Raw genomic sequence first — 17,108 nt, 5'->3', positions numbered from 1 at the left:
TTGTTAGCCATCTGTATGTCTTCCTTGGAGAAATGTCTGTTGAGTTCTTTGGCCCATTTTTTGATTGGGTCATTTATTTTTCTGGAGTTGAGCTGGAGGAGTTGCTTGTATATTTTTGAGATTAATCCTTTGTCTGTTGCTTCGTTTGCTATTATTTTCTCCCAATCTGAGGGCTGTCTTTTCACCTTGCTTATAGTTTCCTTTGTTGTGCAAAAGCTTTTAAGTTTCATTAGGTCCCATTTGTTTATTTTTGCTTTTATTTCTGAAATTCTGGGATGTGGGTCATAGAGGATCCTGCTGTGATTTATGTTGGAGAGTGTTTTGCCTATGTTCTCCTCTAGGAGTTTGATAGTTTCTGGTCTTACATTTAGATCTTTAATCCATTTTGAGTTTATTTTTGTGTATGGTGTTAGAAAGTGTTCTAGTTTCATTCTTTTACAGGTGGTTGACCAGTTTTCCCAGCACCACTTGTTAAAGAGGTTATCTTTTTTCCATTGTATATCCTTGCCTCCTTTGTTGAAGATAAGGTGACCATAGGTTCGTGGATTTATCTCTGGGCTTTCTATTCTCTTCCATTGATCTATATTTCTGTCTTTGTGCCAGTACCATACTGTCTTGATGACTGTGGCTTTGTAGTAGAGTCTGAAGTCAGGCAGATTGATTCCTCCAGTTCCATTCTTCTTTTTCAGGATTATTTTGGCTATTCGAGGTTTTTTGTATTTCCATACAAATTGTGAAATTATTTGTTCTAGTTCTGTGAAAAATACTGTTGGTAGTTTGATAGGGATTGCATTGAATCTATAGACTGCTTTGGGTAGTATAGCCATTTTGACAATATTGATTCTTCCAATCCATGAACACGGTATATTTCTCCATCTGTTTGTGTCCACTTTGATTTCTTTCATCAGTGTTTTATAGTTTTCTATGTATAGGTCTTTTGTTTCTTTAGGTAGATATACTCCTAAGTATTTTATTCTTTTTGTTGCAATGGTGAATGGTATTGTTTCCTTAATTTCTCTTTCTGTTTTCTCATTGTTAGTGTATAGGAATGCAAGGGATTTCTGTGTGTTAATTTTATATCCTGCAACTTTACTGTACTCATTGATTAGCTCTAGTAATTTTCTGGTAGAGTCTTTAGGGTTTTCTATGTAGAGGATCATGTCATCTGCAAACAGAGAGTTTCACTTCTTCTTTTCCTATCTGGATTCCTTTTACTTCTTTTTCTGCCCTGATTGCTGTGGCCAACACTTCCAAAACTATGTTGAATAGTAGTGGTGAGAGTGGGCACCCTTGTCTTGTTCCTGATTTTAGGGGAAATGCTTTCAATTTTTCACCATTGAGGGTGATGCTTGTTGTGAGTTTGTCATATATAGCTTTTATTATGTTGAGGTATGTTCCTTCTATTCCTGCTTTCTGGAGAGTTTTAATCATAAATGGATGTTGAATTTTGTCAAAGGCTTTTTCTGCATCTATTGAGATAATCATATGGTTTTTATCTTTCAATTTGTTAATGTGGTGTATTTCATTGATTGACTTGTGGATATTAAAGAATCCTTGCATTCTTGGGATAAAGCCCACTTGGTCATGATGAATGATTTTTTTAATGTTGTTGGATTCTGTTTGCTAGAATTTTGTTAAGGATTTTTGCATCTATGTTCATCAGTGATATTGGCCTGTAGTTTTCTTTTTTTGTGGCATCTTTGTCTGGTTTTGGAATTAGGGTGATGGTGGCCTCATAGAATGAGTTTGGAAGTTTACCTTCTTCTGCAATTTTCTGGAAGAGTTTGAGTAAGATAGGTGTTAGCTCTTCTCTAAATTTTTGGTAGAATTCAGCTGTGAAGCCATCTGGTCCTGGGCTTTTGTTTGCTGGAAGATTTCTGATTACAGTTTTGATTTCCTTGCTTGTGATCGTTTTGTTAAGATCTTCTAATTCTTCCTGGTTCAGTTTTGGAAAGGTTATACTTCTCTAAGAACTTGTCCATTTCTTCCAAGTTGTCCATTTTATTGGCACAGAGCTGCTGGTAGTAGTCTCTTATGATCCTTTGTATTTCAGTGTTGTCTGTTGTGATCTCTCCATTTTCATTTCTAATTTTATTAATTTGGTTCTTCTCCCTTTGTTTCTGAATGAGTTTGTCAATTTTGTTTATTTTTTCAAAAAACCAGCTTTTAGCTTTGTTAATTTTTGCTATGATCTCTTTAATTTCTTTTGCATTTATTTCTGCCCTAATTTTTAAGATTTCTTTCCTTCTACTAACCCTGGGGTTCTTCATTTCTTCTTCCTCTAGTTGCTTTAGGTGTAGAGTTAGGTTATTTATTTGACTTTTTTCTTGTTTCTTGAGGTAGGCCCGTAATGCTATGAATCTTCCCCTTAGCACTGCTTTTACAGTGTCCCATAGGTTTTGGGTTGTTGTGTTTTCATTTTCATTCATTTCTATTCATATTTTGATTTCTTTTTTGATTTCTTCTATGATTTGTTGGTTATTCAGAAGCGTGTTGTTTAGCCTCCATATGTTTGAATTTTTAATAATTTTTTTCCTGTAATTGAGATCTAATCTTACTGCACTGTGGTCAGAAAAGATGACTGGAATGATTTCAATCTTTTTGAATTTACCAAGACTAGATTTATGGCCCAGGATGTGATCTATTCTGGAGAACGTTCCGAGTGCACTTGAGAAAAAGGTGAAGTTGATTGTTTTGGGGTGAAACGTCCTATAGATGTCAATTAGGTCTAGCTGGTCCATTGTGTCCATTAAAGTTTGTGTTTCCTTGTTCATTTTCTGTTTAGTTGATCTATCCATAGTTGTGAGTGGGGTATTAAAGTCTCCTAGTATTATTGTGTTACTATTAATTTCCTCTTTCATACTCGTTAGCGTTAGCCTTACATATTGCGGTGCTCCTATGTTGGGTGCATATATAATTGTTATATCTTCTTCTTGGATTGATCCTTTGATCATTATGTAGTGTCCATCTTTGTCTCTTTTCACAGACTTTATTTGAAAGTCTATTTTATCTGATATGAGTATTGCGACTCCTGCTTTCTTTTGGTCTCCGTTTGCATGGAATGTTTTTTTCCAGCCCTTCACTTTTAGTCTGTATGTGGCCCTTGCTTTGAGGTGGGTCTCTTGTAGACAGCATATATAGGGGTCTTGCTTTTGTATCCATTCAGCCAGCCTTTGTCTTTTGGTCGGGGCATTCAACCCATTTACATTTAAGGTAATTATTGATAGGTATGGTCCCGTTGCCATTTATTTTGTTGTTTGGGGTTCACGTTTATACCACCTTTCTGTGTTTCCTGTCTAGAGAAGATCCTTTAGTATTTGTTGAAGAGCTGGTTTGGTGGTGCTGAATTCTCTCAGCTTTTGCTTGTCTGTAAAGCTTTTGAGTTCTCCTTCATATCTGAATGAGATCCTTGCTGGATACAGTAATCTAGGTTGTAGGTTATTCTCTTTCATTACTTTAAGTATGTCCTGCCATTCCCTTCTGGCCTGAAGGGTTTCTATTGATAGATCAGCTGTTATCCTTATGGGAATCCCTTTGTGTGTTATTTGTTGTTTCTCCCTTGCTGCTTTTAATATTTGTTCTTTGTTGTGATCTTTAGTTAATTTGATTAATATGTGTCTTTGGGGTGTTTGCCTTGGTTTATCCTGTTTGGGAACTCTCTGGGTTTCATGACTTGGTTGCTATTTTTCCTTCCCCATTTTAGGGAATTTTCAGCTATTAGCTCCTCGACGTATCATCTCATGGCCTGTCGTTTTTGTCTTCTTCTCTGGGACTCCTATATTCGAGATGTTGGGGCTTTCCACAGTGTTCCCAGAGGTCCCTGAGGTTGTCCTCATTTCTTTTGATTCTTTTTTCTTTTTTTTCCCTCTCTGGCTTCATTTATTTCCAACCTTTTTTAGCTGGGGGTGGGGGGGGTGGGGGGGTGGTGGGGGGGGGGGTGGTGGGGTGGTGGGTCTGCTTAGTCCTGTGTCACTTACACCAGTCTGTAATGTGTTGGAGATTGTGGATTGGGTTCCATCTCGAGCATCGGGTTCTGGTTATGATGACTGATCACACCAGAGACGGGGACACAATCTCAACATGTCATGTAGCTTTGTACACACACACGACTGAGTCACACAGCAGACACTCACAGTGCACGAGCACTAGCAATGATCGATCACAGACACATGACAGAAGCTATATCAGGAGACGAGAGATATCTAGTCCAGGCAAATGAAGTTGCAACTATGTATCAACAATCACGAGTAGGATGGATGAGGAGATTAGGGGGGGAGAATGAGTGGGTTGGGGGTTAGAATTGGGGTGGGGATTGAGTGGGGTGCTGGGTGGTGGTTGATTGTGAGTTTGTAGGGGTTAAGGTTTGGAAAGTGGGAAGAAGAGGGGGGGGGGATAAGGGGGGGAGGGTGGGGATGGGTAATGGTGGATGGGGGGTGGGAGAGAAGGGGTATGATGGGGGTGTGGGAGGGGGAGGTGTGGGGGGGGATGGTAGTGGTGGAGGGGGGGAGGTGGGAAGGGGGAGGGGGGGTGGTGGTGAACATGGGGGTGGGGTTGGGGACGAGTGGTTGGGACAAGGTTCCCCTGGGGTGGTAGAGTGAGTGTCAAGTGCTGTGAGTGGTATTGGTGTTCTTGCCCGCTCGGGAGTGCTATGAGAGTGTACCTTAAGGATTTTCGGATGGGTTCTCGGTGGTGTGAACGTTGAGAGCACACGCTGGATGTTGAAACACAGTCTATGGTCCTGTGGGCGAAAGAAATGTGCCCGTGGTATTCTTGTTCTGACTTATTGGCATCTTGGGTGGTGGTTGGGGTTTGTAGTAGGTATGGAAGCTTTTGGATGGTCTTCTTAGTTCCTTAATGTTCCGTGTACGTCAGTACTGTTCTGTTTTCTCAGATTGTGCTCAAGGCCCTGCCTCTGGATTTCAGTTTTATGTCTTCCAATAAGGCTCAAGCTTCTCGAAGAATAGGAGAGGGAGGAAGGAGATAGAGGTGAGCAGGAGGAGAAAAAGGGGACTCAAGAGGAGAGAGACAGATCTACGCAGTTATCTGTTCCCAAAGTGTTCTCCGTAGCCCAGACTCCCACAAAGATTCACAGAGTTGGACTGGGAAGAGAAGGGGAATGGAGGAAATAGAGGTGTTCTGAGGTAGAAAACAGAGAGTCAAAAGTGGGAGAGTATCGCCACACTGCTGAATAGAAATGGGAACTGAATGTTGGATTCTTAAATGACCAAAATTTATATCACATACTACTGAAAAACAAAGATTGAAAATCTAGTGTAGAGGTTAGAGTCTTTGAAATACAATATTTAAAAACAAAAACACAAAAAAAATTTAGAACTGTATATGAAGTTCAGTTTAAAAATAGGGTTTCTCTCTCTCTCTTTTTTTTTTTGGCAAGGTTATAGTGAAATGAAAATGAAAGTTAAGGAATAATAGAGGAGTATTAGAGGACTCTAAAAGGAAATAGGAGAGAAAAACAAGAAAGAGGAAAAAAAAAAAAGAGAAAAAAAAATTTTTTTTCCCTAATTAGAAAAATCGTAAAAATATATGAAAATGAAAGTTGAGGAGTAATGGGGGAGTAATAGGGAATTATAAAAGAAAATAAAAGAGAAAAAATAAAAAATAAAAAAAAAAAGGAATGAAAAAAAAATTTTTTTTTTAAATTAAAAAAAAAAATAGGTACATATATATCTAGGAATTTCTCTGAGGTTGTTGCGGTCAGCGTAGGTTCAGTTCAATTTCAGATAGCTCCTCTTTCCAGCTTACACTTCTCGATATCTGTAGGCCCCTTCCCGTGTAGTCGGTGTTACCTTCAGGGGTTTTAATCTGTTGCACCGGTCCTTTCTGAAGCGGTTCCCTTTGTTTATTTGGCTTCTGTTTGCCGTCTCTTTGGTGTCTAATTTCCGCCCTGACACAGGCGGGCGGAGGTGATCTCTTATTTAGGTTCTCTAGTTCAGTTCAGTCCTGCTACGGGGAGGGCGGGGCGCTGCTGACAGATACCGCTCTGTGTGGATAGCACTCACCGTGTTCCGGCCACACTGGGTTTGCCCCGCTCAGGGGTGTCAGTGCTTTCCCCGTCTACACTGCTCAGGCTCCCGGCTGCTCTATATGGAGCGGGCCCTGCGTTGAGTGCGGCTCCAGTCTTCGGGTACTCCACAAAAGCGCAGATTCGGTTGCTCCTGCGTTTTGTGCCTTCCCCGGCCTGAGCGGTTCAGGCAGCCAGAGGCTTGGGCGTACTCTCCCGGGTGCAGCACGCCTTTTCCCTCCGCGTCGAGCGGCCCAGGCAGCCAGAGGCTTGGGCGCAATCTCCCCGGGTACGGCGCGCTTTTTCCCTCCGCGGCCCCAGCACGCACCGCCAGTCGGGTCTCAGGAAGTCTTTAGCTAGAACCCGGAGGCCTGTTTGCAGTGTGAGAGGGGGTGGCTTCTCAGGGGCTGAGTTTGCCCTTTTCCCCTCCCCTCTGCCTCCTACCTCCAGCGGGAATGGGCCGGCTCTACTCTGGAGATTCTCAGTCCCTTTGTTTTGGGAACCACCGGCAGTGTGTTCGGGCCAGTTAATTTTGTCCCTTGCTATCCCACAGTTTAAAAAAGCTCCCTCCGATTGCTCTCATGGTCTTCGGGCCGGTCCTCACCCTAAGCAATGCCGCCCGCTCCTCTCCGTTCCGCCGCGCTTGTTGCTGGCGGGTACGGGCGTCTGGGGTACTTTTCTGCTGGGAGTTGCTTTTAGGCACGTAATCTGTGGGCCTTGTTTAATTTTTCCTCCCAGTTAGAATGCAGAAAACTTCCCCCAGTCCCGCCAGTGAGAGGGTTTCCTGGTGATTGGAAACTTCCTCTATTAAGACTCCCTTCCCGGGACTGGTCTCCGTCCGTAGCTCTTTTGACTCCCTTATTATCGTTTATATTTTGTCCTACCTCCCTTCGAAAACAATGGGCTGCTTTTCTGGGCGCCTGATGTCCTCTGCTAGCGATCAGAAGTTGTTTTGTGAAATTTGCTCAGCATTCAAATGTTCTTTCGATGAATTTGTAGGAGAGAAAGTGGTCTCCCCGTCCTATTCCTCTGCCATCTTGGCTCCTCCCTCGTTACTCAGTTTATAAAGAAGACGTATATAAACAACAGAATACTGCTCAGCCATAAGAAGAGTGAACTTTTACCATTTGCAGCAATATAGATGACTTTGAGGATATTATGCTAAATGAAATGTCAGAGAAGAAAAGTAGAATATGATATCATTTATATGTGAAATCTGAAAAATACAACAAACTAAATAAATAAACTGAATAAAACAAAAAAGAAGCAGACTCACAGATAAAGAGAACAAACTAGTGTTTCCCAGTGAGGAGAGGGCAGAGGTCAGGAGTACAGAGGCAGGGATGAGTAAAAGCGTTATTATGGGATTATATGAAATCAGGTGTGTGAAACTTTTGAAAATTTTAAAGCACTATAGAATTTAAAGACTCATTTAATAAATGCAATACAATAAAATAAATAGTAAAGTTACTAAGTTTAAAACAATTAAAAGGTTTCTTATTATTATATATTATATTCTTCATAATTCTAGGTCCAGGGTTTTATAATATTCAAAACGATACGTTCATCGACAACTTTAGCCATACCTCCTGGAAGAAACCAAAGAAAAGTGCATTTGGTTCTTCTGTTCCTCGGACTCTATTCCTGGTTCAGAAAGAAGTTTTTACTACTCCTGGGCCTGCTGATTATAAGGTAATATGTGAATACCAAAATTATATTATTTATATCTCATACAGAGAATTTAGAGTTTACAAAATTACTTGTGGTATATGTACCTCATTATTATAAGCCATACTCTTATTGTTAAAATTATTTACGTGTGGTCAGTTATGGCCTTGAAAACAAAAATTAATTTGGTTCAAGCTATGCTTATAATTTCTTTTTTAAAAATAGATCTTATTTGGGAATTCCCTGGTGGTTAGGTCACCATGCTTTCACAGCTGAAAGTGTGTAGGTGCAAGTTCAGTCCCTGGTAGGGAAATTGTGATCTCACAAGCCATGTGGTGTGGGTAAAAAAAAAGGTTTTATTATTTACCTCTTTGAAGATCTCATATACTTTTGGCATTTGGAATTTTCCTGGGCCAGATATCAAACCCATGCCCACTGCACTGGCAGGTGAATTCTTATCCACTGTACCTGCAGTGAAGTCCTCACTTCAGTTTGGTTCAGTCCTCAGTCATGTCCGACTTTTTGCAACCCCATAGACTGCAGCACACCAGGCCTCCCTGTCCAATATCAACTCCCGGGGTATACTCAAACTCATGTCCATTGAGTTGGTGATGCCATCCTACCATCTCATCCTCTGTCATCCCCTTCTCCTCCCACCTTCAATCTTTCCCAGCAGCAGGGTCTTTTCCAATGAGTCAGTTCTTCGCATCAGGTGGCGTAAGTATTGGAGCTTCAGCTTCAGTAACAGTCCTTTTAATGAACACTCAGGACTGATTTCCTTTAGGATGGACTGGTTGGATCTCTTTGCAGTCCAAGGGACTCTCAAGAGTCTTCTCCAACACCACAGTTCAACTGCATCAGTTCTTCAGCACTCAGCTTTCTTTATAGGCCAACTCTCACATCCATACATGACTACCGGAAAAACCATAGCCTTGACTAGATGGACATTTGTTGGCAAAGTAATGTCTCTGCTTTTTAATATGCTGTCTAGATTGGTCATACCGTTTCTTCTAAGGAGTAAATGTCTTTTAATTCTGTGGCTGCAGTCACCATCTGCAGTGATTTTGGAGCCCAAAAAATAAATTCTGTCACTGTTTCCACTGTTTCCCCATTTATTTGCCATGAAGTGATGGGACCAGATGCCACGATCTTAGTTTTCTGAATGTTGGGTTTTAAGCCAACTTTTTCACTCTCCTCTTTCACTTTCGTCAAGAGGCTCTTTAGTTCTTCTTCACTTTCTGTCATAAGGGTGGTGTCATCTGCATGTCGGAGGTTATTGATATTTCTCCTGGCCATCTTGATTCCAGCTTGTGCTTCATCCGGCTCAAAATTTCACATGATATACTCTGCATATAAGTTAAATAAGCAGGGTGACAGTATACAGCCTTGACGTACTCCTTTTCCTATTTGGAACCAGTCTGTTGTCCCATGTCCAGTTCTAACTGTTGCTTCTTGATCTGCATACAGGTTTCTCAAGAGGCAGGTCAGGTGGTCTGGTATTCCCATCTCTTTCAGAATTTTCCACAGTTTGTTGTGATCCACACAGTCAAAGGCTTTGGCATAGTCAGTAAAGCAGAAGTAGATGCTTTTCTGGAACTCTCTTGCTTTTTTGATGATCCAGCGGATGTTGGAAATTTGATCTCTGGTTCCTCTGCCTTTTCTAAATCCAGCTTGAACATCTGGAAGTTCATGGTTCACGTACAGTTGAAACCTGGCTTGGAGAATTTTGAGCATTACTTTGCTAGCCTGTGGGATGAGTACCATTGTGCAGTAGTTTGATCATTCTTTGACATTGTCTTTCTTTGGGATTGGAATGAAAACTGAACTTTTCTAGTCCTGTGGCCACTGCTGAATTTTCCATATTTGCTGGCATATTGAGTACAGTGTGTTCACAGTGTTATCTTTTAGGATTTGAAATAGCCCAACTGGAATTCCATCACCTCTACTAGCTTTGTTTGTAGTGATGCTTTATAAGGCCCACTTGGCTTAACATTCCAGGATGTCTGGCTCTAGGTGAGTTATCAAACCATCATGATTATCTGTGTTGTGAAGATCTTCTTTGTATAGCTCTTCTGTGTGTTCTTGCCACCTCTTCTTAATGTCTTCTGCTTCTGTTAGGTCCATACCATTTCTGTCCTTTATTGAGTTCATCTTTGCATGAAATGTTCCCTTGGTATCTCTAATTTTCTTGAAGAGATCTCTAGTCTTTCCCATTCTATTGTTTTCCTCTACTTCTTTTCATTGACCACCGAGGAAGGCTTTCTTATCTCTCTTTCCTATTCTTTGGAACTCTGCATTCAAATGGAAATATATTTCTTTTTCTCCTTTGCTTTTTGCCTCTCTTTTCACAGCTATTTGTGAGGCCTTCTCAGGCAGCCATTTTGCTTTTTTGTATTTCTTTTCCATGGGGATGGTCTTGATCCCCATCTCTTGTACAATGCCAGGAACCTCTGTCCATAGTTCATCAGGCACTCTGTCTATCAGATCTAATCCCTTGAATCTATTTCTCACTTCCACTGTATAAAGGGATTTGATTTAGGTCATACCTGAATGGTCTAGTGATTTTCCCTACTTTCTTCAATTTCAGTCTGAATTTGGCAATAAGGAGTTCATGATCTGAGCCACAGTCAGCTCCCAGTCTTGTTTTTGCTGACTGTATGGAGCTTCTCCATCTTTGACTACAAAGAATATAATCAATCTCATTTCAGTATTGACCATCTAGTAATGTCCATGTTAGAGTCTTCTCTTGTGTTCTTGGAAGAGGGTGTTTGCTGTGACCAGTGCGTTCTCTTGGATAAACTCTATTAGCCTTTGCCCTGCTTCATTCTGTACTCCAAGGCCAAATTTGCCTGTTACTCCAGGTATTTCTAGACGTTCTACTTTTGCATTCCAGTCCCCTATCACTAAGAGGACATCTTTTTTGGGTGTTAATTATAGAAGATCTTGAAGGTCTTCATAGAACTGTTCAACTTCAGCTTCTCCAGCATTACTGGTCGGGGTATAGACTTGGATACTATGGTATTGAAGGGAAGTCCTAGACTTTCTTTAAATAGGTCGTCTTTACATTCTCTCTGCAGTTTTATAAAATTTTTGTGTAGATGTCTTACACATTTTTATTATATTTATTCATCAGTTTTGGATGTCTTTTAAATGCTATTAAAGTACTGTCTTTTAAACATTTTCATTGTTTAGCTTTCTGTCATTGGTGTCAGGGCTTCCTGGTGGCTCAGACGGTAAAAAATCTGCCTGCAACGTGGGAGGCCCTGGTTTGAATCCTGGGTGGCAAGATCCGCTGGAGAAGGAAATGGCAGTACACTCCAGTATTCTTGCCTGGAGAATTCCAGGAGAGAGGAGCCTGGTATGCTATAGTCCATGGGGTCACAAAGAGTCGGACACAACTGAGCAACTAACAGTTTCCCTTTTTGGTATGAAGAAACGTAATAGTCTTTATTGAAGAATTGCTTTACCAATGGTCCATACTTCTTGCTAGATTAAATGATTAATTCTACTCATTTATTACTAGTTAGAAAAATTTTCTCAAGTTTTTTTTTCTCCATTAGTTTCATCTTTTATATATCTTTTGTGCCTTATTGAACTTGTACATCCCAGAACAATGCTCAAGAATGGTCATAGGGTTTTAAAAAACCCAGAGCCCAACAAGGTAAAACTCACAGAGTATGGCATTCAATTAAAAAAAAGTACTAGGTATGTAAAGGAGTAGGAAAATACAACCTAGAATAAGGAAAAAATTCAATAGAGAAGAGACCCAGAAATTACACAGATGACAAAATTAGTAGATAAGTACATTAAACAATCATTATAATTATATTCTTGAGCCAATCTTTGCATGACATGTTCCCCTGGTATCTCTAATTTTCTTGAGGAGATCTCTAATCTTTCCCATTCTATTATTTTCCTCTGTTTCTTTACACTGATCACTGAGGAAGGCTTTCTTATCTCTCCTTTCTGTTCTTTGGAAGTCTGCATTCAGATGGGTGTATGTTTCCTTTTCTCCTTTGCTTTCACTTCTTTCCACAGCTCTTTGTAAGGCCTCCTCAGACAGCTGTTTTACGTTTTTGCATTTCTTTTTCTTGGGGATGGTCTTGATCACTGCTTGCTGTACAATGTCACAAACTTTGTGGTGATGGATGTTAACTTGACATTGTGATGCCCATTTGCAATATGTACAAGTATCAAACCATTATGTTGTACACCTGAAGCTAATATAATGTTGGATGTCAACTCTACCTCAATACAAAAGAAGACCTTTTCATATGTATGAAAGCTTAACTACTTATCCACAGAAGTGTAAGAAATGTTAAAGAAAGTCCTCCAGGCAGAAAAAACGTTACCCAATAAAATCTGGATCTTTATGAAGTAATGCAGAGTATAAAAGATACTTGTATGGGTAAATATAAGAGTTTTGTTTGATTTCCTATTTTATTGAAAGCAAAAATTTTTCATTTTTTGATTTGCTGACAGTTTACCTCTGTAGAAAGAAGTGAAAGCCAATAGAGGAACTCTTATTCTGACCTTAATTTTGATTAAATAGAGGAGAACTCATTTATGAAATAGAAGGGAAGAATAATTTTATAAATAGTGATCATGTTATTTAAAAGTTAAAAATTGTCAAAGAGATTCTGGACATTGTTAGACATGTACAAGAAATACATAAAATCCCTGTTTCAATATGATCAGCAGAAAACAAAAAATGTTCCTAAGGTAAGAGATGATACAAATAAAATTAGCCTAACAGGTTGACAGAAAACCACTCTTAATGAGTAAAATTCTGACAATGCAGTTTGCTGCATGTTAAACTTTTAAAAAATTAATTATTTTAGATATAATCACTTTTTTTTAGACTTCCTGCCCATTTAGGTCAACACAAAGCATTGCGTACAGTTTCCTGTGCTATACAGTATGTTTTCATTAGCTACCTATTTTATACATAATAGTGTGTGTATGTGTATATATGTATATGTGTGTATGTGTATATGTATACACACATACACACAGGTGAAGAATCCACCTGCCAATGCCAATGCAGGAGACAGGGGTTTGATCCTTGGGTTAGGAAGATCCCCTGGAAAAGGAAATGGCAACCTACTCCAGTATTTGTGCCTGGAAAATCCCATAGACAGAAGAGCCTGGTGGGCTTGTAGAAGAGTCAAATGTGACTTAGTGACTAGACAACAACAACAGTGTATAAATGTTGACTCTAACCCCCCAACTCATTGCCTCTCCCCTCTTCCCTTGGTGTCCATAGTTTGTTTTCTAAGTCTGTGTCTGCATTTCTGCTTTGGGAATAAGTTCACCTGTACCATTTTTCTAGATTCTACATATGAGTGATGTTATATGATATTTTTCTCTTTCTTCATTCAGAGTTCAGATTTAAAAAGACATCTTAAAGTATGTATATATAATTATTCATTTTTCTCATCACTGCAGAAGTTGAGAAAGCTTCAAAGAATGTATATATGGGAAAGTTAAAGTAGCTAAAAATTCAGGTAGAAAACATGGAAAGAATAGATATGTGGATATTCTGTACATAGTATATAAACAGAAGTTAAACACTGGGGAAGTTTGAACATAGTTGTCAGATCATAAAAGGGCATGTACAGAACTTCGGAACTATGTCTGTCCTATATTACACACTCAGGAAGTAATAATTGAATAAGTGAATACAACAGAGAAGCATAGAAATATGATCTAGGAAGCTTAAAGAGAACAATTTATTGTAAAAATTGATAAAGAAAATTAAAATGGGGACTTCCCTGGCGGTCCAATGGCTAAGATTCTGTGCTCCCAGAATCCTGTAGGGTAGGGTAGATGATATAGGGATAGCAGAGCAACTGAATTTCTGAACCAGATTGGATTCTTCTATCAATAGGAGCAAATGATTTTCAACACAGAAAGTATGGAACACACATAGTTGGAAATTGAATGTTAAATACTTAGTGTATAATATAGGGACTTTAAGTGGTATTATCTTCTAATAGAAAGATTTTGCATTTTTCTCTGCAAAACAGATGGAGAGTCTGCTGGAGTCAGTGGAGATCTCAATGGAGATCACCTTAATCTAATCATGGTTTGTGTTATGTACAGTTTTTCCAGGGCTTAGTTTACCTCCTGTGTTCATTGTATAAAGTATGGTCCTCTGGGGATTTCAACTGTGAGCCAGATGTGTCTGACCACTGCCACCCCCATGTTCTGAATTCTAATATTTAATGACTCCGCGTTTCAGAGTTTTAGCATTATCCTGCTTCTTATCCCCTTGCTAACATCTTAAGGGGAAAACAAATCATGTGTTTTGAGGCACTTCAAATCCAGTTTTGTCATGTGGCCCAACAAGACCATAATAAACTTATTTTCTAGCTCCTTAATAGCAGCCCTCTGCCAGATCTAAACCCAGATTCTTTCTGTCCTGTTATCAGCAATTATCCCAGGAGAAAAAAAGCACCTACAGATTGATAGATAACCTTTCAGAGATTCTGTCCTCTTCAGAATCTTAACCCCTCTTGTCTGTACTGACAACTCCTAGATTTGGAAGCATTCACAGCCCTGTGAAGACTTAAAAATGTATATTTTATCGGGGTTTATAACAAATACATCATATTTAGAACAAATAAAAATTCAGTTCTGTTTTGTTATATTTTATATGGATTAATTTGGTAAAAATACAAAATTGCAGTGTTCTGCAAACTACATTCCCTCTAAAGCCAAAGTCATGCAATGAGTTATACATCCTTTGAGCTTGTTAATTTCTACTTTAAACAGTAAAAATTGCAAAATGCTTTTGAGCTTATTTCATAATTTCTAATATCACATACATGATAATAATACATTATTATGAAAGTGGATTGTTTTTCACTTTCAGTAAATTTAAAAATCACGTGAAATAATAATGCTGGCTCAGATGCTGTTTGAAGGATTTCACATCTCTACAAGATGTAAAGTGTGATTTTTCTGTTTTTGTAAGTGACAGAAACTACCTGTTTATTTTTGAGTGACTATGCAGGAATAAAACATGAAGGAAAGAATAGAGAAGCACCAACTTCAGCACAGTGAAGCATATAGTTTCAAAGATACAGTGAGAGGTGGATTTTTTAGTAGATCAATGTTCCTGAAAAAATAAGCAGAGAACGAAATATCTAACTATTGTACTAGGTGTTAAATTCTGAAGTGTTAAATACAAATATAAAATTCTGAAATAAAAATAGCGAAGTGTATAAAAACAGGGAAATAAATTCTCATCCTTTTTGTATATAAAAAGAATGTTACTGTTGGTTATATGCTTTAAATTATTAGATGAATACAAATGACTGAATTGTGTAATAAATTAGGAGTATAATATAATGAGCATTAACTAATTGCTAATTAAAATTTTAGATTATCACCTTCCTCTAGCCTATTAATTTGCATCTTCAATGCATATAAGGAATTATATTTAAGAAAGTGTGGATCATTTTACTAGAAAATTTATTAATCCAGGATTGCCACATAATCAATTTAAAGTTAATGTATTTCTAGTTCGTGTATTAATAATCAAGTAGTAACAAATAATACTATATAATTGACCAAATATCTTATATACTATTGATATTAAACCTGCTAGTTATGAATCAGGACAAGAACTGGTTCTGAATTTAACTTTAGAGTGAGCTAATAAAGTCAAAGAGTTAGTTGCTCAGTCATGTCCAATTCTTTGTGACTCCATGGACTGTATAGCCCACCAAGCTCCTCTGTCTGTGGGATTCTCCAGGCAAGAATATTGGAGTGGGTTGCCATTCCCTTCTCCAGGGGTCTTCCTGACCACTCAGTATTCTTGCCTAGAGAATTCCATGGACAGAGGAGTCTGGTGGACTACAGTCCATGGGGTTGCAAAGGGTCGGACAGGACTGAGCGGCTAACACTTCCACTTTGTTAGCCATACTCTAATGTTAAATTCAGAAGATTCTTGTCCTGATTCTTAATTAACAGGCTGTAATTTGCCCCTAAATATGTTTAAATAATGTATGCAGAGCCATATTACTTTCCGAGTTCATATAATCAACCCTTTTCCCGTTTTAATGTTTCATTGTTAAAATCTTTTACTATATTCCATTTAAAATGTTTAAAAAATAAATATGTCTCTATTTAGTGATAGCCATTTTTTAAAATTGTTTTTTAAATTTAAATTTATTTGCTTTTTAATTGAAGGATAATTGCTTTACAGAATTTTGTTCTATACGATTATTGCAGAGTTATTTATTGTGCCCTATGTATTGAGAAAAATAAGCGATATATACCTCTTCTTTCAACATGTTTTTTATTTCTGGCATTCACAGGTCCCTGAAATTTGTGATGAACTACCCAACTTGACTAACCAATATGCTGCTTTCTTGTCAAGAACAGAAAGAACTACTAAAGTATCAGATGTGGTAAGAATGGTTTTCTAACCAAATGTGTTTGTAATTTAGGAATCGTGAGGAGACTGTGTAACATAAACATCATATTAGGACCTGAGAGTGGTACCTGGTGGCCCGTTGTGACATCTTCAGCTAGTGTGAAACTTCCATATTTTCAAAGTTCAATGAAATTCTTGAAGTTAATCAGAAGTCTAACATTGCTCCATGAGAAAATATTATATGTAATATTTCCTTTAGGGTCAGAGAGAATCCATTCTTAGGACAAATAGGAAAATTCAACTTGTATGTGAAGTGGAAGATTTACTTTAAGTTCAAATCAATTTACTCATAAGTGCACATATTTACCCTTTTCAGTTTGAATCTCTCTTGAAATTTAAGACTCTTGAGTGACATTTTTTATCCCTGTTAATCTGTGTTTTAAACTGTGTTGATGTGAACTTTGCTATCTGAATTTCCCTTTTTTTTTTTATAAATAGCTAATATTGAATAAATTGAAATAAGGAAAGCATGTGAAATTTAAAACTATATACTGAACTAATTCTTTCAAATTAAATTTATTAAAAGATCAAAGTGAAATTTAAAGTTAAAAAGTTAGAATTTTATGTACAGATATTGTTAAAATAAATTTTTATAGAAATTAGATTATCACAGGATATTATTAGTGACAAGAGCAAAACAGGACCATTAACCAGTTTTTAAAGTATAGCCAGTCAACCAGAGAAGTAGCATTGCTTGCTGAACTAAAATTCTACTGGGTACATAATTCCAAGAGTTCATTTACAGTGTTTTCGAATGGTGAAGTAACTTACAAGTGTAGGAAGAACTCATTTAAATGAAGTACAAATGCAAGCCTAGTTAAATACAGCTGTGAATGTTTAGGAATTTATAGAAATAAAATTAATTTGGTGAGATTCATTCATGAATGGACTTATTTTTTTTCTAAGACATTAGTTGACTGAATCTGAGAGATGGAGTCAAAATTAGCATTAGATCTAGCAGTGTCTTGACAT

General features: G+C 38.1%; 1 protein-coding gene across 1 annotated transcript in view; it reads left to right on the top strand.

Moving 5' to 3' along the window:
* STPG2 (sperm tail PG-rich repeat containing 2) overlaps positions 1-17,108 on the top strand; it is a 597,856-nt gene that overhangs the window by 127,368 nt on the left and 453,380 nt on the right. Inside the window, exons 10-11 of the mRNA XM_070452400.1 lie at positions 7,554-7,714; positions 16,018-16,110. Of these exons, the coding sequence (XP_070308501.1) occupies positions 7,554-7,714; positions 16,018-16,110 (254 nt within the window). The remainder of the gene's footprint in view (positions 1-7,553; positions 7,715-16,017; positions 16,111-17,108) is intronic.

Source organism: Odocoileus virginianus, chromosome 21 (assembly GCF_023699985.2).
Source record: "Odocoileus virginianus isolate 20LAN1187 ecotype Illinois chromosome 21, Ovbor_1.2, whole genome shotgun sequence".
In the NCBI taxonomy this organism is placed as follows: domain Eukaryota; kingdom Metazoa; phylum Chordata; class Mammalia; order Artiodactyla; family Cervidae; genus Odocoileus; species Odocoileus virginianus.
Note: the sequence above shows the minus strand (reverse complement) of the source record. Positions and strands in the feature narration are given on the sequence as shown.